Source organism: Magnolia sinica, chromosome 3 (genome assembly GCF_029962835.1).
Source record: "Magnolia sinica isolate HGM2019 chromosome 3, MsV1, whole genome shotgun sequence".
NCBI classification, from domain to species: domain Eukaryota; kingdom Viridiplantae; phylum Streptophyta; class Magnoliopsida; order Magnoliales; family Magnoliaceae; genus Magnolia; species Magnolia sinica.
In genome coordinates this window covers 107,920,139-107,945,167 of record NC_080575.1, presented here as the reverse complement: position 1 = coordinate 107,945,167, position 25,029 = coordinate 107,920,139, and the positions used below count along the sequence as shown (strand labels likewise).

Sequence of the window (25,029 nt, the reverse complement as noted above, 5' to 3'; positions counted from 1 at the left end):
AAGTTGTTTGTTTACTTATGTAAATCCAATTCATATGTTTACAAGCATGCAGCTTTTTAGATTTTCATAAATATTTCTCATTCATCTTGAAAATCTCATTTATTATGCCATAAAATTTCAAACACCCACAACTCTCTACAACTGATTAGATGAGCAAAAATGACAATTTAGGCATGATATATAGAGTAGAGATAGACTGCCATAGACATGTTGAAAACACTCTCCTTGTGAATGGAGATTATGAATAGACCAATAATGATAATAATGAAAAATAACCCCACCAAAAGTGTTTCTGAGGAATTTTTTAATTCCACGAAAAGCTTGTGTAAGAAAGAGTGTGTTGGCCGCTTATGGCGGTTTGAAAATGGGCTAGGTTGATTTTTCAACCACCGAGCATGTCATGAAAATCTCATATGATACAGAAAGTCTTAAACGAATCTCTTGTGATTGTAAGCTTCATAAGTGCATGACCTAAGTAGCATTTAAGCTGTCACCCACTTGGGTTTGACCAAAATTGTGTCTAGACTAACATATCTAATTAGAATTTAATTCAAGTCAGTCCACGTTGTTATCATAATTCGGACGTTGATGGTGGTGTAAATGCGTGGATTGCTTTTATTCTGCAATGTACTTCTTAGACCCTATGATCTTTAAGGACCACAATGGCACATGCCAACTTGGAAGGTCTGAGCGATACATACGGTGGCCCCACATGAAGATGATTGAATGCTCATCAGTTCGATTGCATGTACATGTTTGTATTGACTACGGATGGTTGGCATTTAAAATATCTATTTATTTTCATGTTGTGTTGACCCACCTGATGAGGGGCTTAGCCTGATTTTGAGTATGGCTAGTGATTAGATGTCCAACAATCTTTCCAGGTGAGCATATGTGGTCACTTGTAAAGGTGTGTGTGATTGGGGTGTAGGGGTCTCCCAAACTTAAACGACTTGATATCTTGTATTACCAAATTGGTTACTATGTATGGAAGTCTTATATAATTTTAGGTTTTGTACAATGCATATGTTACAATGGTGGATAAATCATCTGTACTATCCCATTAATTCAAACATATATATCCATTCAAACCATTATACTTCTGGGCCACCTTTAAGTGAACCATAACCATATTTTAGATAGCTAGAAAATTTAAGAGGGGCCCTTCAATTGTCTCATTTACGGATACGTGCCCTTAACTTCTTGTGACCATTATCTCTAGTGTATATAATTGTGTGTATTTAAGGGCAATTGTTGTTGGGCTTTAGTTCAGCCACATGGCTACATGTGTCGTGTTTGGCTGATAGTTGATTGTGTCTATTGCATGTATGTATATGTCTAGTGTGCCAAAGTCGTATGCGACTTGAATCAAACCGAATACCTTATGATCTTAGGCACCGAAATAGTCGAATTAAGATTAGTGTAACGCATGTGGAAAAATATTAAATTTGAGAGAGATTTCGTATCTCATCTCTATCTTCTATTTTATCTCTATCCTTAATCCTTCTCCCATATGTATATGTGTGTGTGTGTAACTCTCTCTATATCCCACAATATCTCAAAAGAGTAATTCTTTTTAAGGAGTGTGTCATAAGAGGAGTTGTACTCCAACTCAGATATCGACCAAAAGTTACCCTATGACAACTGAGAAAGGGAGAGATATTTTGGAGAGCTTAGATCTGTTAAGTTTATTATCATTCTTTTTGTATTTTTTTATGTATTTAATGTAATTTAATTCGATTTATGCAATGAACGGTGTGGATCGGCCACACGTTCATTTCATTGATTTATGGGTAGATACAATGTAAAGATGATATAAAATTTCATACGAAGTTTCTTGTTGCATAAATTAATTGGTGTGCATCTGGTCGAATCGTATTACATCTGTATGGATCATACGATCCCTAAAGCCAAAATATACAAAGGCCCTAACTTTCAAATCAATCTGAACATCGGATGGGCTACACTAGTTAGATCTGGAAGTGTTTAATAAGGAAAGCTCAAATTTCTGCACAAGTGTTGGTATCACTTGATGTAGAAGGTTAGGATGAACCATTAGTGTATGTGAGGTTAGATCCACACCATTCATCCAATGTGCAGAGGTAAAATATGCTAAGACCTCAAGAATTTGAATGATCCAATCATCCGGTGGGGCACCCTGATCAATCATTGCCATTTAATTTTAGAATCTTAAAAAAAAATTCTAAATTTTGATAATTAAAATAAATGAACACATTTGAAAATTTCAATTATTTGGTCATTTAGGATTTGACTACCTAGGATGTTAATCAAAGTTAGGCTCTACTTTGTAATATAACTGGATGAATAACAATATTATGGATATAATTGAAAAGATTTCTGAAATCAAACCAACCCGATTACCTTGTGGATTCTACACTACTAGACTCAGGTGAGTAACCTAACATATATCATAATTAATTGGAATTAAAATAAATTATTTGTGATGGTTTAATTGATTGATGTACTGATTGAGGTGTTTTATTATGATGTTGTTGATTTAACTACTGTGAATGTATGCTACGGTAAATCACATGCTAATTTATGCTAAATTACATGAATTATGCTAATTGTATGTTAAATTCATATATGAATGTTTTGATCAAGACAAGTAACTATTGTATTTATGAAAATGATGTATTCATTCATCATCCATCATACAAACACATTGCATTGTCGATCCTAGGGGCCCTCATTGGAAGAAATATTGATCCTTATAGAGCGTTACCAGATGCAGGCTATGCTCAAGTCTATTAAAAGGTGAAAGTCTACTTGATGGGTGGATATGGGTTGACAATCTCCAAACCAAGCAGATGAACGATTATCTCATCTGATGCATTCATATCATTATATATATATATATATATATATATATATATATATATATATATATATATATATATATATATATATATATATTTGTATTTAGTACTTTATATTATTTTAATTGCCATGATTATGAACCATATTGGGTTATTTTACTAAGTCTGACTAGTTTTCTTTTTTATTGATAGAAAAATAATGCAGATGAGTTGTTAGCAGATGATGTGGTACAGGAACTGGAAGAACTATAACACCTGAACATGATCCATGTGAAACGTGGCCATGCTTGTCTGAAGACGAATTGACAGTATTAGACCATTCCTAAATATTTGATTTATTTGTTAGGATAGTTTGATTGACATATAATGCATATTAATATTGATTATGTGATTTTAAGAAATTGTTTAAATTTATTTGATTGAGATAATGTAAGTCTAGAATAGACATATTTATAGTAAGATATTATAATAAATGAATGATGTTTAGGATTTATGTTATTTTATTGGTTGTGATTATTTATATATATGTTAGATTAGTGTAAAATGTTATGTATGCGTGATTGGAATTTAATGAAATTAGGTGAAACTTAAAATGAATGTAATTCTCACATATGATTAAACTGATCAAAAGATGAAGTTTATACACTTTGTGTGCGAGTTACACATTGAAACTCAAGTCTTAAGGCGCACACTCTGTACCTGAATTTTGGGACATGATAGTTAGTCTTTTAAATATTTTCTTTTTACCTTAGAAGTAATGACTTTTTATCACCAAGGTGATAACTTGCTTCATTTATCAACAAAACAAATACTTAAGTAAGAGTTAAAGTAAAATGCTGATTTTATTGAAAAAAATTCAGTGTAGTTGGCAAATAAATAAATAAATAAATCAGCGGATAATTATCGATGATGGTTCATGTGGGCGAAGTAGCCATGGATGGTTGATGGACGTCTGAACCTGGGCAATCAAGAGATGACCGTGACTTGGTTAATTGATTGCGTTAGGAAAAAATCATTAAGGACTTAGGGATTTGAGATATGACAACAAGGTCATGGATGTAGAGCTAACTTAATTCTAACTTGTCGTACTGATGCACTGGACAAATCAAGTAAGAAATTAAATTAAAGCTGCACTAATCGATCTAAACTTGTTATAATATCGTGTTGGAAAGAATTAGAGAGGCTAAACTAAGTTAAGATAAGTGTCCACGTATGATGAAAAAGATAAATTAAGCAGCGTTGAACTGAATAAAATCGATGCTTGTTTGTTTAAATGAGCAAGAGCTACAAGTCTTCACTATTTGTTATTTTTATAGACTTAGATAGGCAGTGGTTTTGTGTATGGTCTCATTCCATTGATCTGAGAAATTGATCGACTGAAAATTTTAGCGATATCAAGCTACTATAATTCCAACTCAAGATGAGACTAGGTAATTGATGTTGCCGTGTCTATTTATATTCATAATTCCCGATGACTTTCCTTTTTCATCATTTTGCTAACAAGTTTCTAAATACTCGTGATCAATCTGGTCATGTGTCATTATGCATTATCGCTTTAGTGTTATGCTAGTTTACACGTAGTCTTAGAATCTCCATATATATATATATATATATATAGCCTATATATTTCAACCTCAACCATATGTCATTGGAAAAATAATTGCCTCTAGATTTTCGATCGTATGTACGTCTTAAAATATTATAACATTCCTAGCATAACACGTCCCTAGCAAAGACATTCCTGACATAACATGTGTATTTGGCGAAGACGTCTTTTTGATCCTTACAATATTTCTCTGTCACATTACAAGTATTTTTACTGATATTCTATAAAAGGGTGCCAATACATGGTGACATCCCATTCGTAGTTTTCAAAAACTCTAAGCTTTAAATTTTTAAACGACAAGAGAATTAATTTGAAACAAAGTTAAAGGTATTTAGGTAAATAAGAGGCATGTGCCAACTTGGCAACTAATGGAATCCATATTTTACCTAGCAGTCCATCAATAGTACATATTTTATCAAGTCTCGCTGCGCATCAATAATATATATTTTACCTCGGCGTACTTTTATTCCTTTAAAATATTAATGATAATAGTCCATTTTCCCTCTCACCGTGCCAACACTAAAACGAGGTTTAAAACAATATAGCCATGACTTATTCCTACATATGTGTTAGGGCTTTAGCATTTACATTTAGGTGTCATCTTCTCGTGATTCAAATAGTTTTTACAACTAGTTTTATCTTTATATATATATATATATATATAAAACAAGGCATATACTTTTAAATAGTTAAGGAAATTGAAATACTTTAATTTGAGAGTTATTTTGAATATTTTTTTTTTACTTGTAATTAAAATTATTTTAATAACAATTTTAATCATTAAAAAGATTCATCATCACTTTTAATCATTTTTATGGATCCTTACTCTTGCTTTAGTGGTAGACTGCTGAGAGTTTCAACACCCAATCAAGGGTTCAAGCATCCATAGGTGGTGAAACCTCACTATGACGTATTATGTTGATTGAATCTAACCTGTTAAGTTGATATGAACCTCTTTAGATCATGAAAATCGTGGGCGGATTAACTGTTACCACGGTAGAACCTTCACTTACCATGTGGGGCCTACCTTTATTAATGTGTTGTATATCCACTCCGCCCATCCGTTTTGTAAGATCATTTCATGATGTTATTCCAAAAATTAAGTATATACAAATATCCTATGTACCACACCACTATAAAAGTGACGACTAACCATTAGAAGCTTTTTGTAAGCTCTGCAAGTCTTGGATCAGGCTGATAATTGTATTTTCCCTTCATCTAGGTGTGTTTTATCTTATCAAGAGGTTGGATGGAAAGTAAACATTACACATTTTCTTAAAGTTGGCCCTAGAAAGTTTTTAATGGTGAGCGTTCAACCAACACTGTTTCCTATGGTGTGGTCCACCTAAGGTTTGGACATACTTAATTTTTGGGAACACTTTCTACAATGGGCTGGAAAAATGGATGGACGGCATTGATATACTATAAATTCATTAAGATGGGCCCCACGGTAAGGGTAACAGCTAATCCCCTCTCGAAAATCGTTCCTCAAGATAGAAAGGAAGTAAATATAGATGACTAGGAAATAAGGGGTAATTTTTTACTATAGACACGATTTGCAATTCACCTTTTTTTACTCGACTTGAACAAAACTGACTTATCAATATAGACTTCTACCCATACTGACGAACCTATAAAGATGAAAATACCCCTACTTTTTACCCTAAAACTAGAGGTATTTTTGTCCAAAACTCTCTTTCCGTATCTTAAAAATCTACTTTTGTAACATAAGTTTTTAGCCTTTCATAAAAAAAATAAAAAAATAAAAGAAATTATAAAAGGTAAGCGTCTCCTATCCTAATTTTTTCGGAAATATGAGGTTTTCTGATTTAACATGTGTGTGGTGACCCTTTCCATCCACACGCTAGCACACATGCCAATTTCGAATAATTGTGCTTGATCTGAGCCTTCCATCAGGTGGGTTGTACTGTTTAGATCCTCAATCCTAGCCTCAATTGGACCACAACATAGGAAACAAATTTGTGTATAAAAAATTGTTCTAACCATCCGTTTACCTTGTGGCTCAACTTATGAGTGAAAAGACATTGAGGTAGACAGACTAAGTATTATTTCTAATAACATGCTAGTCAGATATCTCACATGTGTGAGAGTCGTACTCGATTCAAACTAGATAGAATGCTTGCAACCTATTTAAAATAGTGTAAATGTGTGATAGTGTACTCAAGACAACGCGATAGAATGCTTCCAACCTTAAGTGCTAAATCACCCATGGGATTAAATGTAGAGAAGTTTATCTCACCGTCCAGCCACCAATATTTAAGGAATCAAGTATTTAGAAGGCGAGGAGGGTTAGTACCTCGATAGATTCTTTTTCCCTTATGTTAAAAGCTTTTCTTTCAAATGTGTGGTGGTTATTAAATTTCTCAGTAATACAATAATAAATAAATGAAATTATAAGTTAAAGTTAATCATCAATTTTATTAATTTTAATTAATTTATAAATAAATTAATATAATTAATTAAAAAATTAAAATAAACAAAGAAAATGAAAGGTAAATTATTTAAAACATTTCTATGATTAAAAAAAATGGAGGAATGTGGTCAGCAGCATGCGACCCAACTGTTTACAGGAAACGGATTGGCTACTCCCCTGCCACCAGCTAACGGCGGGTGGTCGGTGCTCCATGGCCCCACCATGAGGTATAATTTTCATCCATGCTGTCTATTTATTTTTCTAAATCATTTTATGATTAGAGACCAAAAATGAAATATATCCCAATCTCAAGTGAATCACATTACAGAAAACAGTGTTGAATGAATGTCCACCATTAAAAACTTTTTGGGAGCCATGAAAGTTTTGAATCAAGATGGTCTTTGTTTGTTTACCTTCATCTGCGTGCGTCTGTATGACCTAATCAATAGATTGGATGACAAATAAACAGTACAGTGGGCTTTAGGAGGATTTTAACGGTGGATATCTAATCACTATTATTTTCTTCTGGTATGGTCCACCTGAGATTTATATCCATCTCATTTTTGGCATCAATCCCAAAATGATCTGTAAAAATAAATGAACGACATGGATAAAAGACATACATCATGATGAAGCCCACGGAGCACCGACCGCCAGCCACCGGGCTGGTGGGAGGGGGAGTAGCCAATGAAGACACGTTTCCGTATTTGATTGGGCTAGGTAGACTGCAGCAGCACAGATGTAAACACCGGTAAGAGAGTTTCATTATAAGTTATTTTCTAGGACATCTTGTAAACGGTCTGGATCACCGAACGTGACCCAAATTCAACGGCTACAGTACTGACGTGTTTTATTGTTGTACGTTGCAATAAGTATTTTACCAAACCTGAAAAATGAAAATGAATAGGTGTGATCCACTCTGAGGTGGGCCATCCCTGTACGCAAGCAATGGACAATTTAAAGAACCTGCCAACTGTCCATATTCAATGTACACGTATGGCTATTCTCATGAGTGGACATTTCTGTTCCTTTCCACCAGGTCAACGTCACGAGCCCACATAATGAATGGCTCGGATGGCCCACAGAAGTGATACCTTGGCACGGGCAGCACGTGTGAAACCACACGTTCGGTCAGAAGAGAATTCCGAGCGGAAGGAGTTTTCGATGCGACGTATTACGAGCGCGAGTTGGCTTCTACCCCGGAACCAGAGATGAGGGACCGACCCTGACCATAGGTTCCGGCCCACCTCGATGTATGCAATGTATATCCACGCCGTCCATCTGTTTTCCCAGATTATTTTAAGGCATTATCCGGACAGTGGTCATTGAACGCTGACCATTAAAAGTTTCTAAGGGTCCCGTAATGTTTTCTACCATCCAACCTGTTGATAAGGTCACATAGACCTGGATGAAAGGAAAAAACAAATACCAGATTAATCCAAAAAATTTATGGCCCATAAATTGTTTTTAATTGTCAGTAATCACTGTTTCCTGTGATGAGGTCCAGCTGAAATTTGCATCTGCTTCATTTTTAAGTACATGCAGTCAAATTATATGGAAAACAGATAGATGGCTTGGATATACATTTCATACATTGATGTAGGCCCTACGGTCAGGGTCGCACCCACATCGCTTATTTCGTGGTCGGAGCAAGTTAAAGTAGCGGTCATGTATTACAATATGACACGTCGGTACAATCTCAGCCGGATCGTTAGACGGGGACTCGGATTCGGTAGTAGTGACCCGTTATAGCGTGTGTGTTTTATCCACGCCGTACATTCATTTGCCATTTTAGGGCATGAGCCCAAAAACGAGGCGGATCCAAAGCTTAAGCCGACCACATCACAAGAACCAGTGGGGATTAAATGCCGACCATTTAAACCTTCTTAGGGTACACCGCGATATTTATTTGCTATCCAACCTGTTAATAAAGTCACGTAAACCTGGATGAACGGAAAACACAAAAATCAGTTTGATCCAAAACTTCCGTTGCGTGTTCAATCTCCAATGTTTCCTTTGGCGTGGTCCATTTTTTTTTGGATCTACCTCATTTATGAGTTCACATATTAAAATGAGATGAAAAAATAGATAGACAGCACGGATAAAACAAATACATCATGGTGGGGCCCACGGAACTTTGACCAGTACCGGCCACTGCCAGTGCCGTGCTCGGTCCTGCAGGGTTACTACAGAATCCGAATCCTTAGATCGGTGCCTTTTGAGGGTCGCAAACCGTTTGTTTATACGGTGGGAATACCGTAAAAAGTCTACTATTAAAGTATTTCACTCTTTAATTTTCAAACGTTAATTCAACCGTCCATATTCAAAGAACAAGGTTTAAATGATAAAAAGGTAGAAATATTTCAATATAACATTTTTTTTCTTTTATATATATCCCATCCGAGTTAGGCCAATATAAACGGTTTGGATTTGACCTCAATTTCAAAAGCTGAAGTCTGGATGTATCTTGTTGCAGTACGTCGGCATGCCCTGGCTCATCAATGTGTGTACACCGAAATCAACGGTTGGGAGAAAATGATCAATGATCCATGATCTGATGAGGGGACCAGCCTGATTTTGTTTGGCCTTCGTTTTGGCCCACCTGATGAATGGCTAGTATCTTGTCCCACCGGCACGTGGACCGTTGATCTCATCTTTCTGTCCGCCTTGGAGCAAATTGACTCGAGCGTCTCTTCATTTTTTTCCAGGGCGGCTGGGACAGCCATGTGCCTGAATAGATTGTCCACGTTGCTTTTGCTTACCAAGAATTATAAGCTGAAGTCTGGACGTATGTGACTACATCCACGCAGTCCATCTGTATTGAAAACTCGTTTTGGGGCATTATCTGAAAAATAAAGCTGATCGAAATCTCAGGTAGACCATTGTACAGGAAAAAGTAGTAATTGACCATTAACAGCTTCTTGTGAGCCCAGAAAGCTTTGGATCAAAATGATATTCGTGCGGTCTCTTCATATAGGTCTTTGTAACCTTATCAACAGGTTGGATGGAAAATAAAAATTACGGTGGGCTCCATGAAGTTGTTAATGGTGAGGATTTAATCAAGACTGTTTCCTCTGGTGTGGTCCACCGAAGATTTGGGCATGCTTAATTTTTAGGATCATGCACTAAAATGAGCTTTGAAAATGGTTGGACGGTGTGGATTTAAGGAAAATAGATCACTGTGAGCCCCACGGTCAGGGATCCCACTCAGCTATGTGGATCGGAGTCTCACCTAATGCGGTCCCGTCAGCTGCTTTCTATCTTATCCATCCACAAGATTGTTTATTTGTTTAACTTTTTATAAGTCACTTGTGGGACCCATCCAAAGCAACGTAATCATGCTACTTGCGTGAATGCACGATCTGGACCGTTCATCTGTAGGGTCCACAATAGGTTGTTATAACTCCAAAACTGGTCCAGTTTGTACGATCATAACCGTCCAATTGGGGGGCTACAAATTGAATAGTTAAAAGAGATGTAGCAACGGTTGGCGTTCAACATGCAAAACTCCTGTTTTGTGGTTAGGATCGACTACAGTTATTTTTGGGTCTACACCCAATCGACGGATCCCACTGGATGGACGGTTCATATCATCCTGGCATATGCCGTTGAGCATAATTGTGTGCTTCCGATTTCAAACACGGGAACTAAATGGTCCTGGTGCATCAGTTTGTAACATATAAGGTACGTCTTCCGGGGATCCGTGCCGTTGATATGAAAGAACCAACGAGGGATGGCTGATGGTTAAAATAAAACCATTGAAACCCATCATCCATCCACAATGGATGGATCAGTCGCCTACCAACAACCGGATAGGGAAGAAACTGTAACAACCCGACCCGTCGGTACAGTCCTGGGGCGTCCACGTCGGACTTTCCGCAGGGCCCATTGTTTAAAAACATTCGTGGTGGGGGTGCCATGAGCAAATTGGCCTAGGATTAGCCCATTTGAATATGCCGGACAGGCCATGGCAAGACCAAGTGCGGGCCGCCAAGCCGGATAGCCATTTACACCGAGCTACAGCCCGTGCAGGCTGTACTGTGACGCCGGAAGGTCAGAAAAATCTAAAAATTCAGGGGATTATAGGACTCACTGGGCTTGTGGACCATCGCGGACCGCGGGCCCAGCAGGCACTCAGAATTGGGATCTGGCACTGACTTAGTGTACCCCAACCTTGCCAGGACCAGAATCTGGCGCTTGCGAAAGAAATCGAGATTTCAAGCTATCCAACCATTGAATCTCTTCTATATTTATGGTGGAGGTCTAGTGAATTTTTCTACACATGTCCGTCAACTCTGAGACCTGATCGTGGGCCGGTCACCGTCGATCACAAATCGGACCCGTGCGATCAAACCCCTGATCCGATCATCCCCAAATTTTGCGTGACCCTTCATCGGGCCGCGAATCACCCATCCTAGAGATTTCATAGCTTGAGGACCACCAGAAGTACTCAAATCACTAGAATGGACCCCACAGGGCCGTTTAAAGATCAGGACCTTTGACTCAAACCCCACTTTCGTTCGTCCATTTATTCCCAAATTGTACACGGGCCCTAATCGGACCATGAGGCACCTCTCCACCAAATTTGGTGACCAAAGGAGCATTAGGGCCACACCAACCCCAAAAGTGCCCCCTAGATGGCTAATTTGGAAAATTGAGGTAACATAAGGCCAAGAGGGCCAAGTCTAGGGAATAAACCCTATCCTTCATAAACCCCTCTCCCATTTGCTACAACTACCAAGAGAGAAGGAGAGTAAAGGGGGAGAAAGAGAGAAAGGAGAGATTTGTGGGACCCTAGATCAAGGTGGGGCCCCAAGAAAAGCCAACCCTTCCATCTCGTTGCCACTCTTGCAAGGAGGAACCCCTCTCCTTAGCTTCAACAACGGTCCGCGGGATACCTAGGTAAGGTTTTCACCCCTCATCCTCAAAATCCATGTAGCAAGGTGGGTTTGGCATGAAATTCTAACATGCAATATCTTGGCTTAGGGATTGCGTCCGGTCTACCCGAAAGCCCTCTTTCCTAGGGTGTTTCCGATTCTCCAACGAACCATAGGTGCGGACTATTACTCCTAGGTGGTCTTGCACCAATTTCAATATGAGATTAATGATTTTGATTACTTGGTGGTGTGTTTAGAGGATATAGAGAAAAACTTAGGATTTCATGCTTTTTGGAGTGCTATGGAATTTTATGTCTTGATTGAATCCCTCACATGATGCTTATACTTGCTTCTTGCATGACTCGGTGTAGATTTGTGCATTTCTTGTTGATGTTTTGTTGGTTTGCACTTATGATGTTGCTCTATAGCATGCATGCCTTAATTGTTTTTCTGATGCAAAATTTGTTTTCCATGAATGGAGGGAAGTGAGCAACTTCCTTACTAACACACACACCTACACATGCACCATTACTCATAAATCATGATGTTCTGCTTAGAAAATGAATTTGAATTGTATATGGATGTATGAGATTGTGATGATGATTCTGCCAGTTGATAACCTTATCCGTTGACTTGTTGTGGACCACCATCCAAACCCTAGGGATTGGTCAAGAAAGCATGGAGAGTCGAGGTGGTCCCGTTGGTAGGACCGCCTTGAGGGTAAACCCGCGGATTTGGGCGAGTGCGGGAGGACGACAGTAGTTGGACTACATGGGTTGCTTGCACCCGATGTCGCACCGCCACGTATTCGCCTGGACTCGTGCGGTTTAGCCTACCGTTGACCAACCATGATTGTTAACCCTGTTTGCTCACATCTGTATGGAACCTGTGACACCTTACAACCGGTGTAGCCCATCAATAATCCACCTAGAAATGGTCCACAGCCTCGTGAGCCGGGCATGGTGGAATGGGACACTGTGTTCGAGCTGTCGGCCTACGCTGGGGTGACGCGCCTCCCCGTAGTGACCGCGAGCGACCCCTGGTTCAGCACCCCCATGTGCTGAAGTCGGGGATGGGGGAAACCCGACGGGGTCAAGGACCGCGGGGTCTCGGCCTCATGCATTGGGAGGCCTTGGCCTCGCAATCAGTTCAGGGCATATTCAATGTGAGGTGTGACAGATTCTTAAACCTGCTGGATGAATTGACTTAACTAATAACTCGGCTAACACGATCGCATCGCATCGCACTAGGTAGGATAGCGACTCGGCAGTCGAGGTCGCGCTGAGGGAGTGTTGGCATTGGCGATCGTTAGATGTTGTCGCACGAGGGAGCGTTGTTGTGAGGGCATGCATCATATCATGCTGCATACATGCGCATTAATAAGATTACTTAGTTGTTGGTGATTATATGCTTTTCATTAAGACCATATTAAAATTGTTGCGTGTGATAACTTGAGATTAATAGCACTCACTGAGTTGATCACTCACTCCCACTCTGGGACGGTATTCTAAAACACCAACCAGACTCTCTTATAGATGCAGGTGACCCGGTACTGGAGGAGCCTGGCGAGGCGAGTCTGGACGAGGAGGATGAGTTATCGTACTTCTAGCTAATGGAGGGTTCTCCGCTGGCTTGATCGGCGGGATCGACATGGCCGGGCGTTGGGCTTGGCCTCATTTTTTTGGACTTTAGTATTTTTATAGGTGGTTTAGGCAGCGCCTTGGGCGACCCATTTTATTTTGTTTGAACTTGTGTATGTATATATATATATATATATATATATGACAGCCCTCTTTCATTTCAGCTGCTATAAGGTACGTCTTCCGGGGATCCGTGCCGTTGATCTGAAAGAACCAACAAGGGATGGCTGATGGCTAAAATAAAACCATTGAAACCCATCATCCATCCACAATGGATGGATCAGTCGCCTACCAACAACCGGATAGGGAAGAAAAAATAACATTTCGAGATAACAGCCGTAAATGGTATGGGCAGAATAATCCAATCTGAAGGTTTTTGGGACATACTCCACCCACGGAGGGAACCTTCTTACCAACGGTCTGGATCATCAAAAAATCGACCCCACTATACCTCAAAATACACTAATCACATGATCCTAGCCATCGAATTTCCCCAATTTCTTGACTGACTGCGGACTATTTCTCAACTTTATGTTTTTTATGGTCCATTTGAAGCTCGACGATCAGGATCGTTTCATTCGTATCATCTTTGCATGAGGCCAACAGAGTAAGATCTACTATTTTGACTGTCCCGATCATTGTATCACACTCACAACACGAACAGCGAAAGGTAGTTGTACGGGCTTTCAGTAGGGGCGAATATACTGAATCATCCCCCCTCTGATACGTCCCAATTACTTCCCGCACGTGCCTAGCCAATTTTCACGTTAAAAACGATTAAAATAGAGATGGGAAGTGCTAATCGCTTGAGGAGGGAGAATTCGCGGCATACTTGCACAAGATCTGGACCATTCATATAGTGGGCCTACCATGAAGATTTCCTGAGCCAAAAGGCAATCCTGTCCACCCAACGGGTGGGCCAGATATTTATGAGTAAAATGAGGAGGATGGACAGTTAAAAAAGATGAGAAAGCACATTACAAGATTTCGCGTGTGTAACGGCAACTGGACCACATGATGAGTGTTGAGATAACTTGAACCGTCCATATTCTCATTACTACCATAAATAATCTATTCTCCCGTAATCACAGTTCAGAGAAGATCCTAACCATTGATGTTTAGATTTGATTGTGAGCCATTGATTATTTTCTTTTCATTGTTGCAAATTCATCTACGGATAGTGCCGGTCACAATCATTCTCATTCGTTCATATGCGTAGAATAGGGTACCCAACATGGACGGTTCCCATCATCGGAACACTCACCACGTGGGCCCCAGTAGGCGACGACACATACTGGATCCTGCGTCGCGACGGGCAGCAAACCAAAGTCTTCGGCATCCACATGTGGCCCGCCTGATAAGCGGACCAGCTCCATTTTTGGATCAGAGCATGTCCACAGTGCTCTTGGTATCACACGTGCGATCATCTGTACATGTGCAGCTCACCGACGGAAGCGGATTGGCTGGTGTACTATACACCAGCAATCTATCTGGTGTGGGTACGTGTCGTGCGAAGACGAGCGCTGACAGTCCTCGAGCTCCGTGTTGTACTAACGGTTCAAAGGGGAAACGGATTGGCTACTCCCCCTGCCACCAGCCAATGGCTGGTGGTCAGTGCTCTGTGGGCCCCACCATGATGTATGTGTTTCATCAATGCCGTCCATATATTTTTATAGATCATTTTATGGTATTGTAGAAAAAATGAGCTGTATTCCAGTCTCAAGTGGACCACATTATCGGAAACAGTGTTGAATGAACGTCAACCATTAAAAACTTTTTGGGCCCATAAAAATATTGGATCAAGCTGATCTTTGTTTTTTCCCTTCATCTGGGTCTTTATGACCGAATAAACAGATTGGATGTCAAATAAAAATTACAGTGGGCCTTAGTAGGAATTAAATGATGGATATCTAATCACTATTGTTTTCCTGTGGTGTGGTTTAATTGAGCTCTATATTCCTCTCTTTTTTTGAACATAGTCCTATAATCATCTTTAAAAACCGATGAACGGAATGGATGAAATACATACATCATGAAGGGGCCACAGATCACCGACCACCAGCCACGGGGCTGGGGGAGTAGCCAAGCCATTCCCGTTCAAAGGGACGCGGATTAGATACTTGCAGGTTGGGTAGCGAGTCGGCTACTAAAGTGACGCCACTAAATTCTGTGGGCCCTAAGTATGATGTATGTATGTGTTTTTTCCGTCCATCCATTTTGAGTTATCATTTTAGGGAATGAGCCAAAGCATGAGCTAGATAAAAAGCTGCAGTGAAACCCGCCACAGAAAAAAAAAGGGGGCGGGGGGGCGGCGGGCAAAGTTGAAACTATCCTAAGTCTTACCATGATGTTTATTTGAAAACTAACCTGGTCAAAAGTTTAAAAAGAAATGAAATAGGGATAATGATCTAAAACTTTCGTGGCCTCTAAAAGATTTTAAGGGTGGGTCACTTTTATCGTTGTTTTTTATGTTGGGGTACACTGGATCTGGATTTAAACTCATTTTTTGGATACTGCCCCACCACACACCGGCTATATTCAAAGGAGATCACAGCTTCATGGGCCTAGAGTTATGTATTTATTATATTTATAGTGTTCATCTATTTTTAGAGATCATTTTAAAGCATTATTCAAAAAATGAATCATATCCAAATATAAGATGGATCACACCACAAACAACAGCAGAGATAATGATTTTCACTGTTAAAAAATTCATAAAGTTCACTATAACATTTACTTTCCATCCAATTTGTTCATAAGGTCACAAAGACTTAGATGAAGTGGAAAAACAAATTTCATATTGATCCAAAACTTCTGTGACCCCAAAAAGGGTTTCAATGGTAGACGTTCAATATCCCACTGCTTTTTGTAGTGTGGTCCACTTGTTAGTTATATCTATCTTATTTTTCTTCTTAAGCCTTAAGACTGTCTGGCTAAATGGATGGATGGTTTGGATATAACACATACCTTATGACCAGACCCAAAAAACTTATTAATGTCAATACAGCAGCTATATCGCTGGTGTGAGGTACAGCTAATCCGCATCCAGTTAAAAATGATGTATTTATTGCATACGTGTACCATCCATTTTTGGAGATCATTGTAGATCAGGAGCCCAAAACCGAATCATACCGAAATCTCAAATGGACCACACCACATGTAACAGTAGGGTAATATTTTCACCGTTAAAATATTTGTAAGGCCTACCGTAACAGTTATTTTCCATCCAGTCTATTCATAAGGTTACCAAGACTTGGATGAAGAGTAGTAACAAATGTCATATTAATCCAAAACTTTTGTGACCCCAGAAGGGTTTCAATAGTATACGTTCAATCCCCGGATGAAGAGTAGAAACAAATATCATTTGATCCAAACCTTTTGTGACCCCAAAAGGGTTTCAATGGTATACGTTCAATCCCCCACAACTTTTTACAGTGTAGTCAACTTAACGTTTACATCTTTTTTATTTTTAGGCTCAAGATTAACCACGAGCTGGCCAAATGGATGGACGGTTTGGATATAACACAAAGCTTACGATGGCACCCACAACTTGGTGACGCCAACGCACCAGCTGGATGGCTGATGTGTGGTACACCAGTCAATCCGCTTCCCTCACCGACCCGTTGAACCCTTCCCGAGGAGCGGATTGACTGGTGTGCACCGACATGAGTGGTAATTGACGTCAAAGTTCTATGGGTCCCACCCATGATGTATGTGTTGTATCTACACCGTCCATCCATTTTTCAATATTATTTTATAAAAAGTGATAAAACTGAGGCGATCCAAAGCTCTAACTGGACCACACCACATAAATTAGGAGGGATTGAACACCTGCCATTGTGAGGGCATGCATCATATCATGCTGCATACATGCGCATTAATAAGATTACTTAGTTGTTGGTGATTATATGCTTTTCATTAAGACCATATTAAAATTGTTGCGTGTGATAACTTGAGATTAATAGCACTCACTGAGTTGATCACTCACTCCCACTCTGGGACGGTATTCTAAAACACCAACCAGACTCTCTTATAGATGCAGGTGACCCGGTACTGGAGGAGCCTGGCGAGGCGAGTCTGGACGAGGAGGATGAGTTATCGTACTTCTAGCTAATGGAGGGTTCTCCGCTGGCTTGATCGGCGGGATCGACATGGCCGGGCGTTGGGCTTGGCCTCATTTTTTTGGACTTTAGTATTTTTATAGGTGGTTTAGGCAGCGCCTTGGGCGACCCATTTTATTTTGTTTGAACTTGTGTATGTATATATATATATATATATATATATGACAGCCCTCTTTCATTTCAGCTGCTATGAGTGTTCATGCTTCATGTTCAGGGAGCTTTCCGGCTGCGCTACTCTAACAGACATAATGCGCATTAATGGAAATCTGACAATAGTAACTCCTGGGAACTCGGGAGTTGAGCGGTTGTGCGACCCCCGATTTTTAGGGCGTTACAGAAACAATAATATTTCAAGATAACAGCCGTAAATGGTATGGGCAGAATCATCCAATCTGAAGGTTTTTGGGACATACTCTACCCATGGAGGGAACCTTCGTACCAACGGTCTGGATCATCAAAACATCGACCCCACTATACCTCAAAATACACTAATCACATGATCCTAGCCATCGAATTTCCCCAATTTCTTGACTGACGGCGGACCATTTCTCAACTTTATGTTTTTTATGGTCCATTTGAAGGTCGACGATCAGGATCGTTTCATTCGTATCATCTTTGCATGAGGCCAACAGAGTAAGATCTACTATTTTGACTGTCCCGATCATTGTATCACATCCACAACACGAACAGCGAAAGGTAGTTGTACGGGCTTTCAGTAGGGGCGAATATACTGAATCATCTCCCCTCTGATACGTCCCAATTACTTCCCGCACGTGCCTAGCCAATTTTCACGTTAAAAACGATTAAAATAGAGATGGGAAGTGCTAATCACTTGAGGAGGGACAATTCGCAGCATACGTGCATAAGATCTGGACCATTCATATAGTGGGCCTACCATGATGATTTCCTGAGCCAAAAGGCAATCCTGTCCACCCAACGGGTGGGCCAGATATTTATGAGTAAAATGAGGAGGATGGACAGTTAAAAAAGATGAGAAAGCACATTACAAGATTTCGCGTGTGTAACGGCAACTGGACCACATGATGAGTGTTGAGATAACTTGAACCGTCCATATTCTCATTACTACCATAAATAATCTATTCTCCCGTAATCACAGTTCAGAGAAGATCCTAACCATTGATGTTTAGATTTGATTGTGAGCCATTGATTATTTTCTTTTCATTGTTGCAAATTCATCTACGGATAGTGCCGGTCACAATCATTCTCATTCGTGCATATGCGTAGAATAGGGTACCCAACATGGACGGTTCCCATCATCGGAACACTCACCACGTGGGCCCCAGTAGGCGACGACACATACTGGATCCTGCGTCGCGACGGGCAGCAAACCAAAGTCTTCGGCATCCACATGTGGCCCGCCTGATAAGCGGACCAGCTCCATTTTTGGATCAGAGCATGTCCACAGTGCTCTTGGTATCACACGTGCGATCATCTGTACATGTGCAGCTCACCGACGGAAGCGGATTGGCTGGTGTACTATACACCAGCAATCTATCTGGTGTGGGTACGTGTCGTGCGAAGACGAGCGCTGACAGTCCTCGAGCTCCGTGTTGTACTAACGGTTCAAAGGGGAAACGGATTGGCTACTCCCCCTGCCACCAGCCAATGGCTGGTGGTCAGTGCTCTGTGGGCCCCACCATGATGTATGTGTTTCATCAATGCCGTCCATATATTTTTATAGATCATTTTATGGTATTGTAGAAAAAATGAGCTGTATCCCAGTCTCAAGTGGACCACATTATCGGAAACAGTGTTGAATGAACGTCAACCATTAAAAACTTTTTGGGCCCATAAAAATATTGGATCAAGCTGATCTTTGTTTTTTCCCTTCATCTGGGTCTTTATGACCGAATAAACAGATTGGATGTCAAATAAAAATTACAGTGGGCCTTAGTAGGAATTAAATGATGGATATCTAATCACTATTGTTTTCCTGTGGTGTGGTCTAATTGAGCTTATATTCCTCTCTTTTTTTGAAAATAGTCCTATAATCATCTTTAAAAACCGATGAACGGAATGGATGAAATACATACATCATGGTGGGGCCACAGATCACCGACCACCAGCCACGGGGCTGGGGTAGTAGCCAATCCATTCCCGTTCAAAGGGACGCGGATTAGATACATGCAGGTTGAGTAGCGAGTCGGCTACTAAAGTGACGCCACTAAATTCTGTGGGCCCTAAGTATGATGTATGTATGTGTTTTTTCCGTCCATCCATTTTGAGTTATCATTTTAGGGAATGAGCCAAAGCATGAGCTAGATAAAAAGCTGCAGTGAAACCCGCCACAGAAAAAAAAAAGGGGGCGGGGGGCGGCGGGCAAAGTTGAAACTATCCTAAGTCTTACCATGATGTTTATTTGAAAACTAACCTGGTCAAAAGTTTAAAAAGAAATGAAATAGGGATAATGATCTAAAACTTTCGTGGCCTCTAAAAGATTTTAAGGGTGGGTCACTGTTATCGTTGTTTTTTATGTTGGGGTACACTGGATCTGGATTTAAACTCATTTTTTGGATACTGCCCCACCACACACCGGCTATATTCAAAGGAGATCAAAGCTTCATGGGCCTAGAGTTATGTATTTATTATATTTATAGTGTTCATCTATTTTTAGAGATCATTTTAAAGCATTATTCAAAAAATGAATCATATCCCAATATAAGATGGATCACACTACAAACAACAGCAGAGATAATGATTTTCACCGTTAAAAAATTCATAAAGTCCACTATAACATTTACTTTCCATCCAATTTGTTCATAAGGTCACAAAGACTTAGATGAAGTGGAAAAACAAATTTCATATTGATCCAAAACTTCTGTGACCCCAAAAAGGGTTTCAATGGTAGACGTTCAATATCTCACTGCTTTTTGTAGTGTGGTCCACTTGTTAGTTATATCTATCTTATTTTTCTTCTTAAGCCTTAAGACTGTCTGGCTAAATGGATGGATGGTTTGGATATAACACATACCTTATGACCAGACCCAAAAAACTTATTAATGTCAATACAGCAGCTATATCGCTGGTGTGAGGTACAGCTAATCCGCATCCGGTTAAAAATGATGTATTTATTGTATACATGTACCATCCATTTTTGGAGATCATTGTAGATCAGGAGCCCAAAACCGAATCATACCGAAATCTCAAATGGACCACACCACATATAACAGTGTGGTAATATTTTCACCGTTAAAATATTTGTAAGGCCTACCGTAACAGTTATTTTCCATCCATTCTATTCATAAGGTTACCAAGACTTGGATGAAGAGTAGTAACAAATGTCATATTAATCCAAAACTTTTGTGACCCCAGAAGGGTTTCAATAGTACACGTTCAATCTCCGGATGAAGAGTAGAAACAAATATCATTTGATCCAAACCTTTTGTGACCCCAAAAGGGTTTCAATGGTATACGTTCAATCCCCCACAACTTTTTACAGTGTAGTCAACTTAACGTTTACATCTTTGTTATTTTTAGGCTAAAGATTAACCACGAGCTGGCTAAATGGATGGACGGTTTGGATATAACACAAAGCTTACGATGGCACCCACAACTTGGTGACGCCAACGCACCAGCTGGATGGCTATGTGTGGTACACCAGTCAATCCGCTTCCCTCACCGACCCGTTGAACCCTTCCCGAGGAGCGGATTGACTGGTGTGCACCGACATGAGTGGTAATTGACGTCAAAGTTCTGTGGGTCCCACCCATGATGTATGTGTTATATCTACACCTTCCATCCATTTTTCAATATTATTTTATAAAAAGTGATAAAACTGAGGCCATCCAAAGCTCTAACTGGACCACACCACATAAATTAGGAGGGATTGAACACCTGCCATTGAAAAGTATTTAAAGAGGCACATGAGTTTTTGGATGAAGCATATATTTGTGTTTTCCCTTCATCCATGTCTGGGTGACCTTACAAAGAGGATGGATGGCCGATAAATATTATGGTGGGCCTTAGTACGGTTTCAAAGGTGGTTGTCATTGTCCCCTTGCTTTACCTGGTGTGGTCTACTTGAGCTCTGGATCTTCCACAATTTTGCCTTTTGCCCCTAAAATGATCTCGCAAAAATGATGGACGGTACGGATATAATCAATACATCGTGGTGGGCCCACAGAATTTGGTGACGTCAACACACGACTGAGGTCGGTGGTGTGTTTCACACCACGCAATCCGCTTCACTGCACGAGGGGATTTCTCTACCGTCCCTCTCGAGTCTCAATAAAGTATACCGAATGGAGACAAAAGAAAGGCCCGGTGATGGACGACTCGGATGTCGGCATCTTTTAAAATAAAATATCATCAACGTCATGGTCAAACCGTCAAACCAAACAACCCAATCCATGCCTGCCACGTTGGCCACATATCTCGGATAATTCCAGTCAACTCTTTGACCAGACGGGACAACTCATGTACGCTCCGTAAACCTCACCATATCGGCAATTTCTCGCATACAAAATCTCCCCGATCAGATAATTCAATGCAAACCATACCCTTATCCTCATCGCTACTTTGTCAAATCAAAATATCGTTTCAGAGGAAGCTTCAATATCTCCAACTCCTATCACGAGATATGAAACTATTTCTCACGCACTGAGTGAGTATATGAAACTATCAAAGAACTTTTTCTCCCTCTACAACTCTACTACAGTAGAGAAAGATTCCCTCTTCCTCTACAACCCAACAACTAGATATATTAAAGAGAGAGGCACCAAAAACACCAATCTCTTTATTTCTTACACTACCATCTTCTTCACCTCCTCTTTCTGCTTCTTTAATGGCGGCAGAGTCCAGCAGCGACAACCAAGAAGGGAATCTTAGTATTATTGTGGAACGGAATCCATCTCAATCACGATTATCCGAATTGGGTATTAAGTCATGGCCAAAGTAAGTTCTTGGTGGTTGTTATTTTTCTCTTTCAGTTGTAAGTAAATCCACATTACTAACAACGTGTTGTTGTTGTTGTTGTTGTTGTTGTTGTTGTGGTCCTTGTTGTTAAGGTGGGGATGTCCTCCAGGGAAGTTTCCACTCAAATTCGACGCGGAAGAGACTTGTTATCTACTCAAAGGGAAGGTCAGGGCATACCCAAAAGGCTCCGCTGAGTTCGTCGAATTTGGAGCGGGCGATCTTGTAATAATACCCAAGGGACTTAGTTGCACCTGGGATGTGTCGATCGCCGTCGACAAGCACTATAAATTCGATTGCTCTTCTTCATCTACTTAGTAATTATCTTCTCTCTTTTACCTTATTCTTCTTCTCTTTTTAACCTTCTTCTTCTTCTTCTTCTTCTTCTTCTTCTCTCTCATTTATGTTCTTTTTCTAATGTTAGTTGTGGTTTTTTCTTCTTTATTCTTGTAATGCTTACAAAACCAAGTTAGAAGGTGGTTAGTGTTATGATTTCCAGTCAAAAAAACCGACTAGTCAATGCACGTCCCATTCAAACTAGTGTTATTTATTCCTTTGAATGCTCCTTTGACAGCTTGTGTGGGGACATATGACTGAAGGGGTTTTATCCTAAAACCCTCCTTTTTCGTGACATGTAACATTGTAAATGGTTGATGGCCTTATTTCGTTTTACTTGTTGGGTTCTTGTGATTTGTCCTACCCTTCACATGCTCTTTTCCCTAGGTTTTTTTTTTTTTTTTTTTTTTTTTTCTAATATTATCAAGGACAGTTGGACCACTTTGATCATCATGATGGTCGGTCCAGTTTCTTTGGGAGGGCATCTATTTGTGGATAGTGATGGGGGAATATACCTCGCTGTAAGGTTTCTTCTTTTGGCAAAGGAGTTGGGGGATTTGATTGTCTTTGCTTGGTTGATTTTTGCTATCGGGTTTGTCGCTTCTGTCCTGCTCAGCTGGATGTTCGTTTGGTGTGACGACATACTGTTTCATTTACCCCTTGGACTCTACTACTTGGGAAACTCGCTAGGTTGATAATTCACCACTGTTTCGTAAGTAATGGTGTTTCATTGACCATACACGTGTCCCTTTAAATTCACTTAGATGATTGAGCGGGTATGAAACTCACATTAATCCTAATAATCTGACTGATGGATAGGAAATGGACTATTGAAAATAAAGTTGTCCTATGTTCAAATTCAAAATAGATGGTTAACATCATTCAATCCCAGTCAACATTTTATATACTTTTAAAATCAAAGTTATTGGATTAGTATCCTTCCATTGATACTAATCCTTTTGCTCACGATAAGATGATTTACTTAAAAAGTTTGCTAGACCCATTAATATAGAAAACATTCAGGCTTTAGTCTCTAGATTGGTGTCATCTTTTTATGATCCCAACCATATATATGGTGGGGCTCATCTTCAATTTGAGATAACTCAAAAGAAATCTTAGATGAAATATATTAACTATCTAATCATTTAAAGTTTAATGAAGCCATCTGTATTCAAAGAAAAGAGTCAAATGATCAAATGGTTTAAAGAGTCCAACCTCATAGTTTCTTTTACCATGCTATACCCCTCTTAAGGTGAAGCCAATCATGGTTTTAATTACTTAGTTTTAATACTAAAGTCCAGAGTTATCCATCCGTGTACTAATAGGTTGGAATGTATAAGAAAAACCTCTTACCTGAGGAGGATAAATAGAAGATGATGTAGATAGAAAAACTATCACTATAATAACTAAATAGAGGTTTAGGCAAATAAGGAAACTATCACAACAATAACTCTAGTTTTAAGTATAATAGCGTAAAAGGATATCAATCTCTCCATTGCCGCTTGGCCCATGCCAGTAACTTTAATCAATGGACTAGATGCAAATGAAACACTTACATAAGCCCATTTGCGAAATCTAGGCTCAAGACCTCCACCTGTGCCAGCATGGCATGCATGTGATAGATCCATTCCTTTCATAAGGTGGGCCTCTCAATTCTCGTTGTCATTTATAGTCGAAAAATTGGGCCAATGAGCTTGTCAGTCAAGAGGTCACCTTTTCTAGTAGGAGTTAGCATGACACTTGCTGTGCAGGCACTCGGGTATTATAGACATGACATACATAGATTCAAAGTAAACTGACTAGAATGTCAAATGTGATGGTCATAAAATTAGATTTGGTTGAGCAGACATAACTTTGATTCATATAGACCCTTGTATGTACATGGTGCATCATGTATACAAAGGATTGGATATATTTAGTATTTACTTTACAAGCTCAAAATTATACTAAATATTTTTAATGGATCATAAGTGATATTTTGAATAATCTAATCTATTGGTATTATTGATATGAGACCGTAGCAGTTGTCACTGTTTGTGGAAGTTAAACCAGGCATGTTAACAAATATAAGCACTCTTAACAACATGGACCTTGATAGCTTGAGTGCCTGTATGGAAAACTCGCTGATTGTGACCATATAAATGATTTCCAAGTGGTTATATCATTTATACCAAGAAATGCCTCATGCTTCAAATTAAATTATTATATTCATTTATTTTTATCATGTGCATAAAATTATAAAA

General features: G+C 39.6%; 1 protein-coding gene across 1 annotated transcript; it reads left to right on the top strand.

Moving 5' to 3' along the window:
- Nucleotides 1-22,066: 22,066 nt before the first annotated feature.
- LOC131240616 (uncharacterized) lies at nucleotides 22,067-23,122 on the top strand. The gene is made up of 2 exons (XM_058238941.1): nucleotides 22,067-22,432; nucleotides 22,546-23,122. Exons 1-2 carry the CDS (start codon nucleotides 22,323-22,325, stop codon nucleotides 22,766-22,768), a joined length of 333 nt encoding a protein of 110 aa, XP_058094924.1. The 5' UTR covers nucleotides 22,067-22,322; the 3' UTR covers nucleotides 22,769-23,122.
- The last annotated feature ends 1,907 nt before the right edge of the window (nucleotides 23,123-25,029 follow it).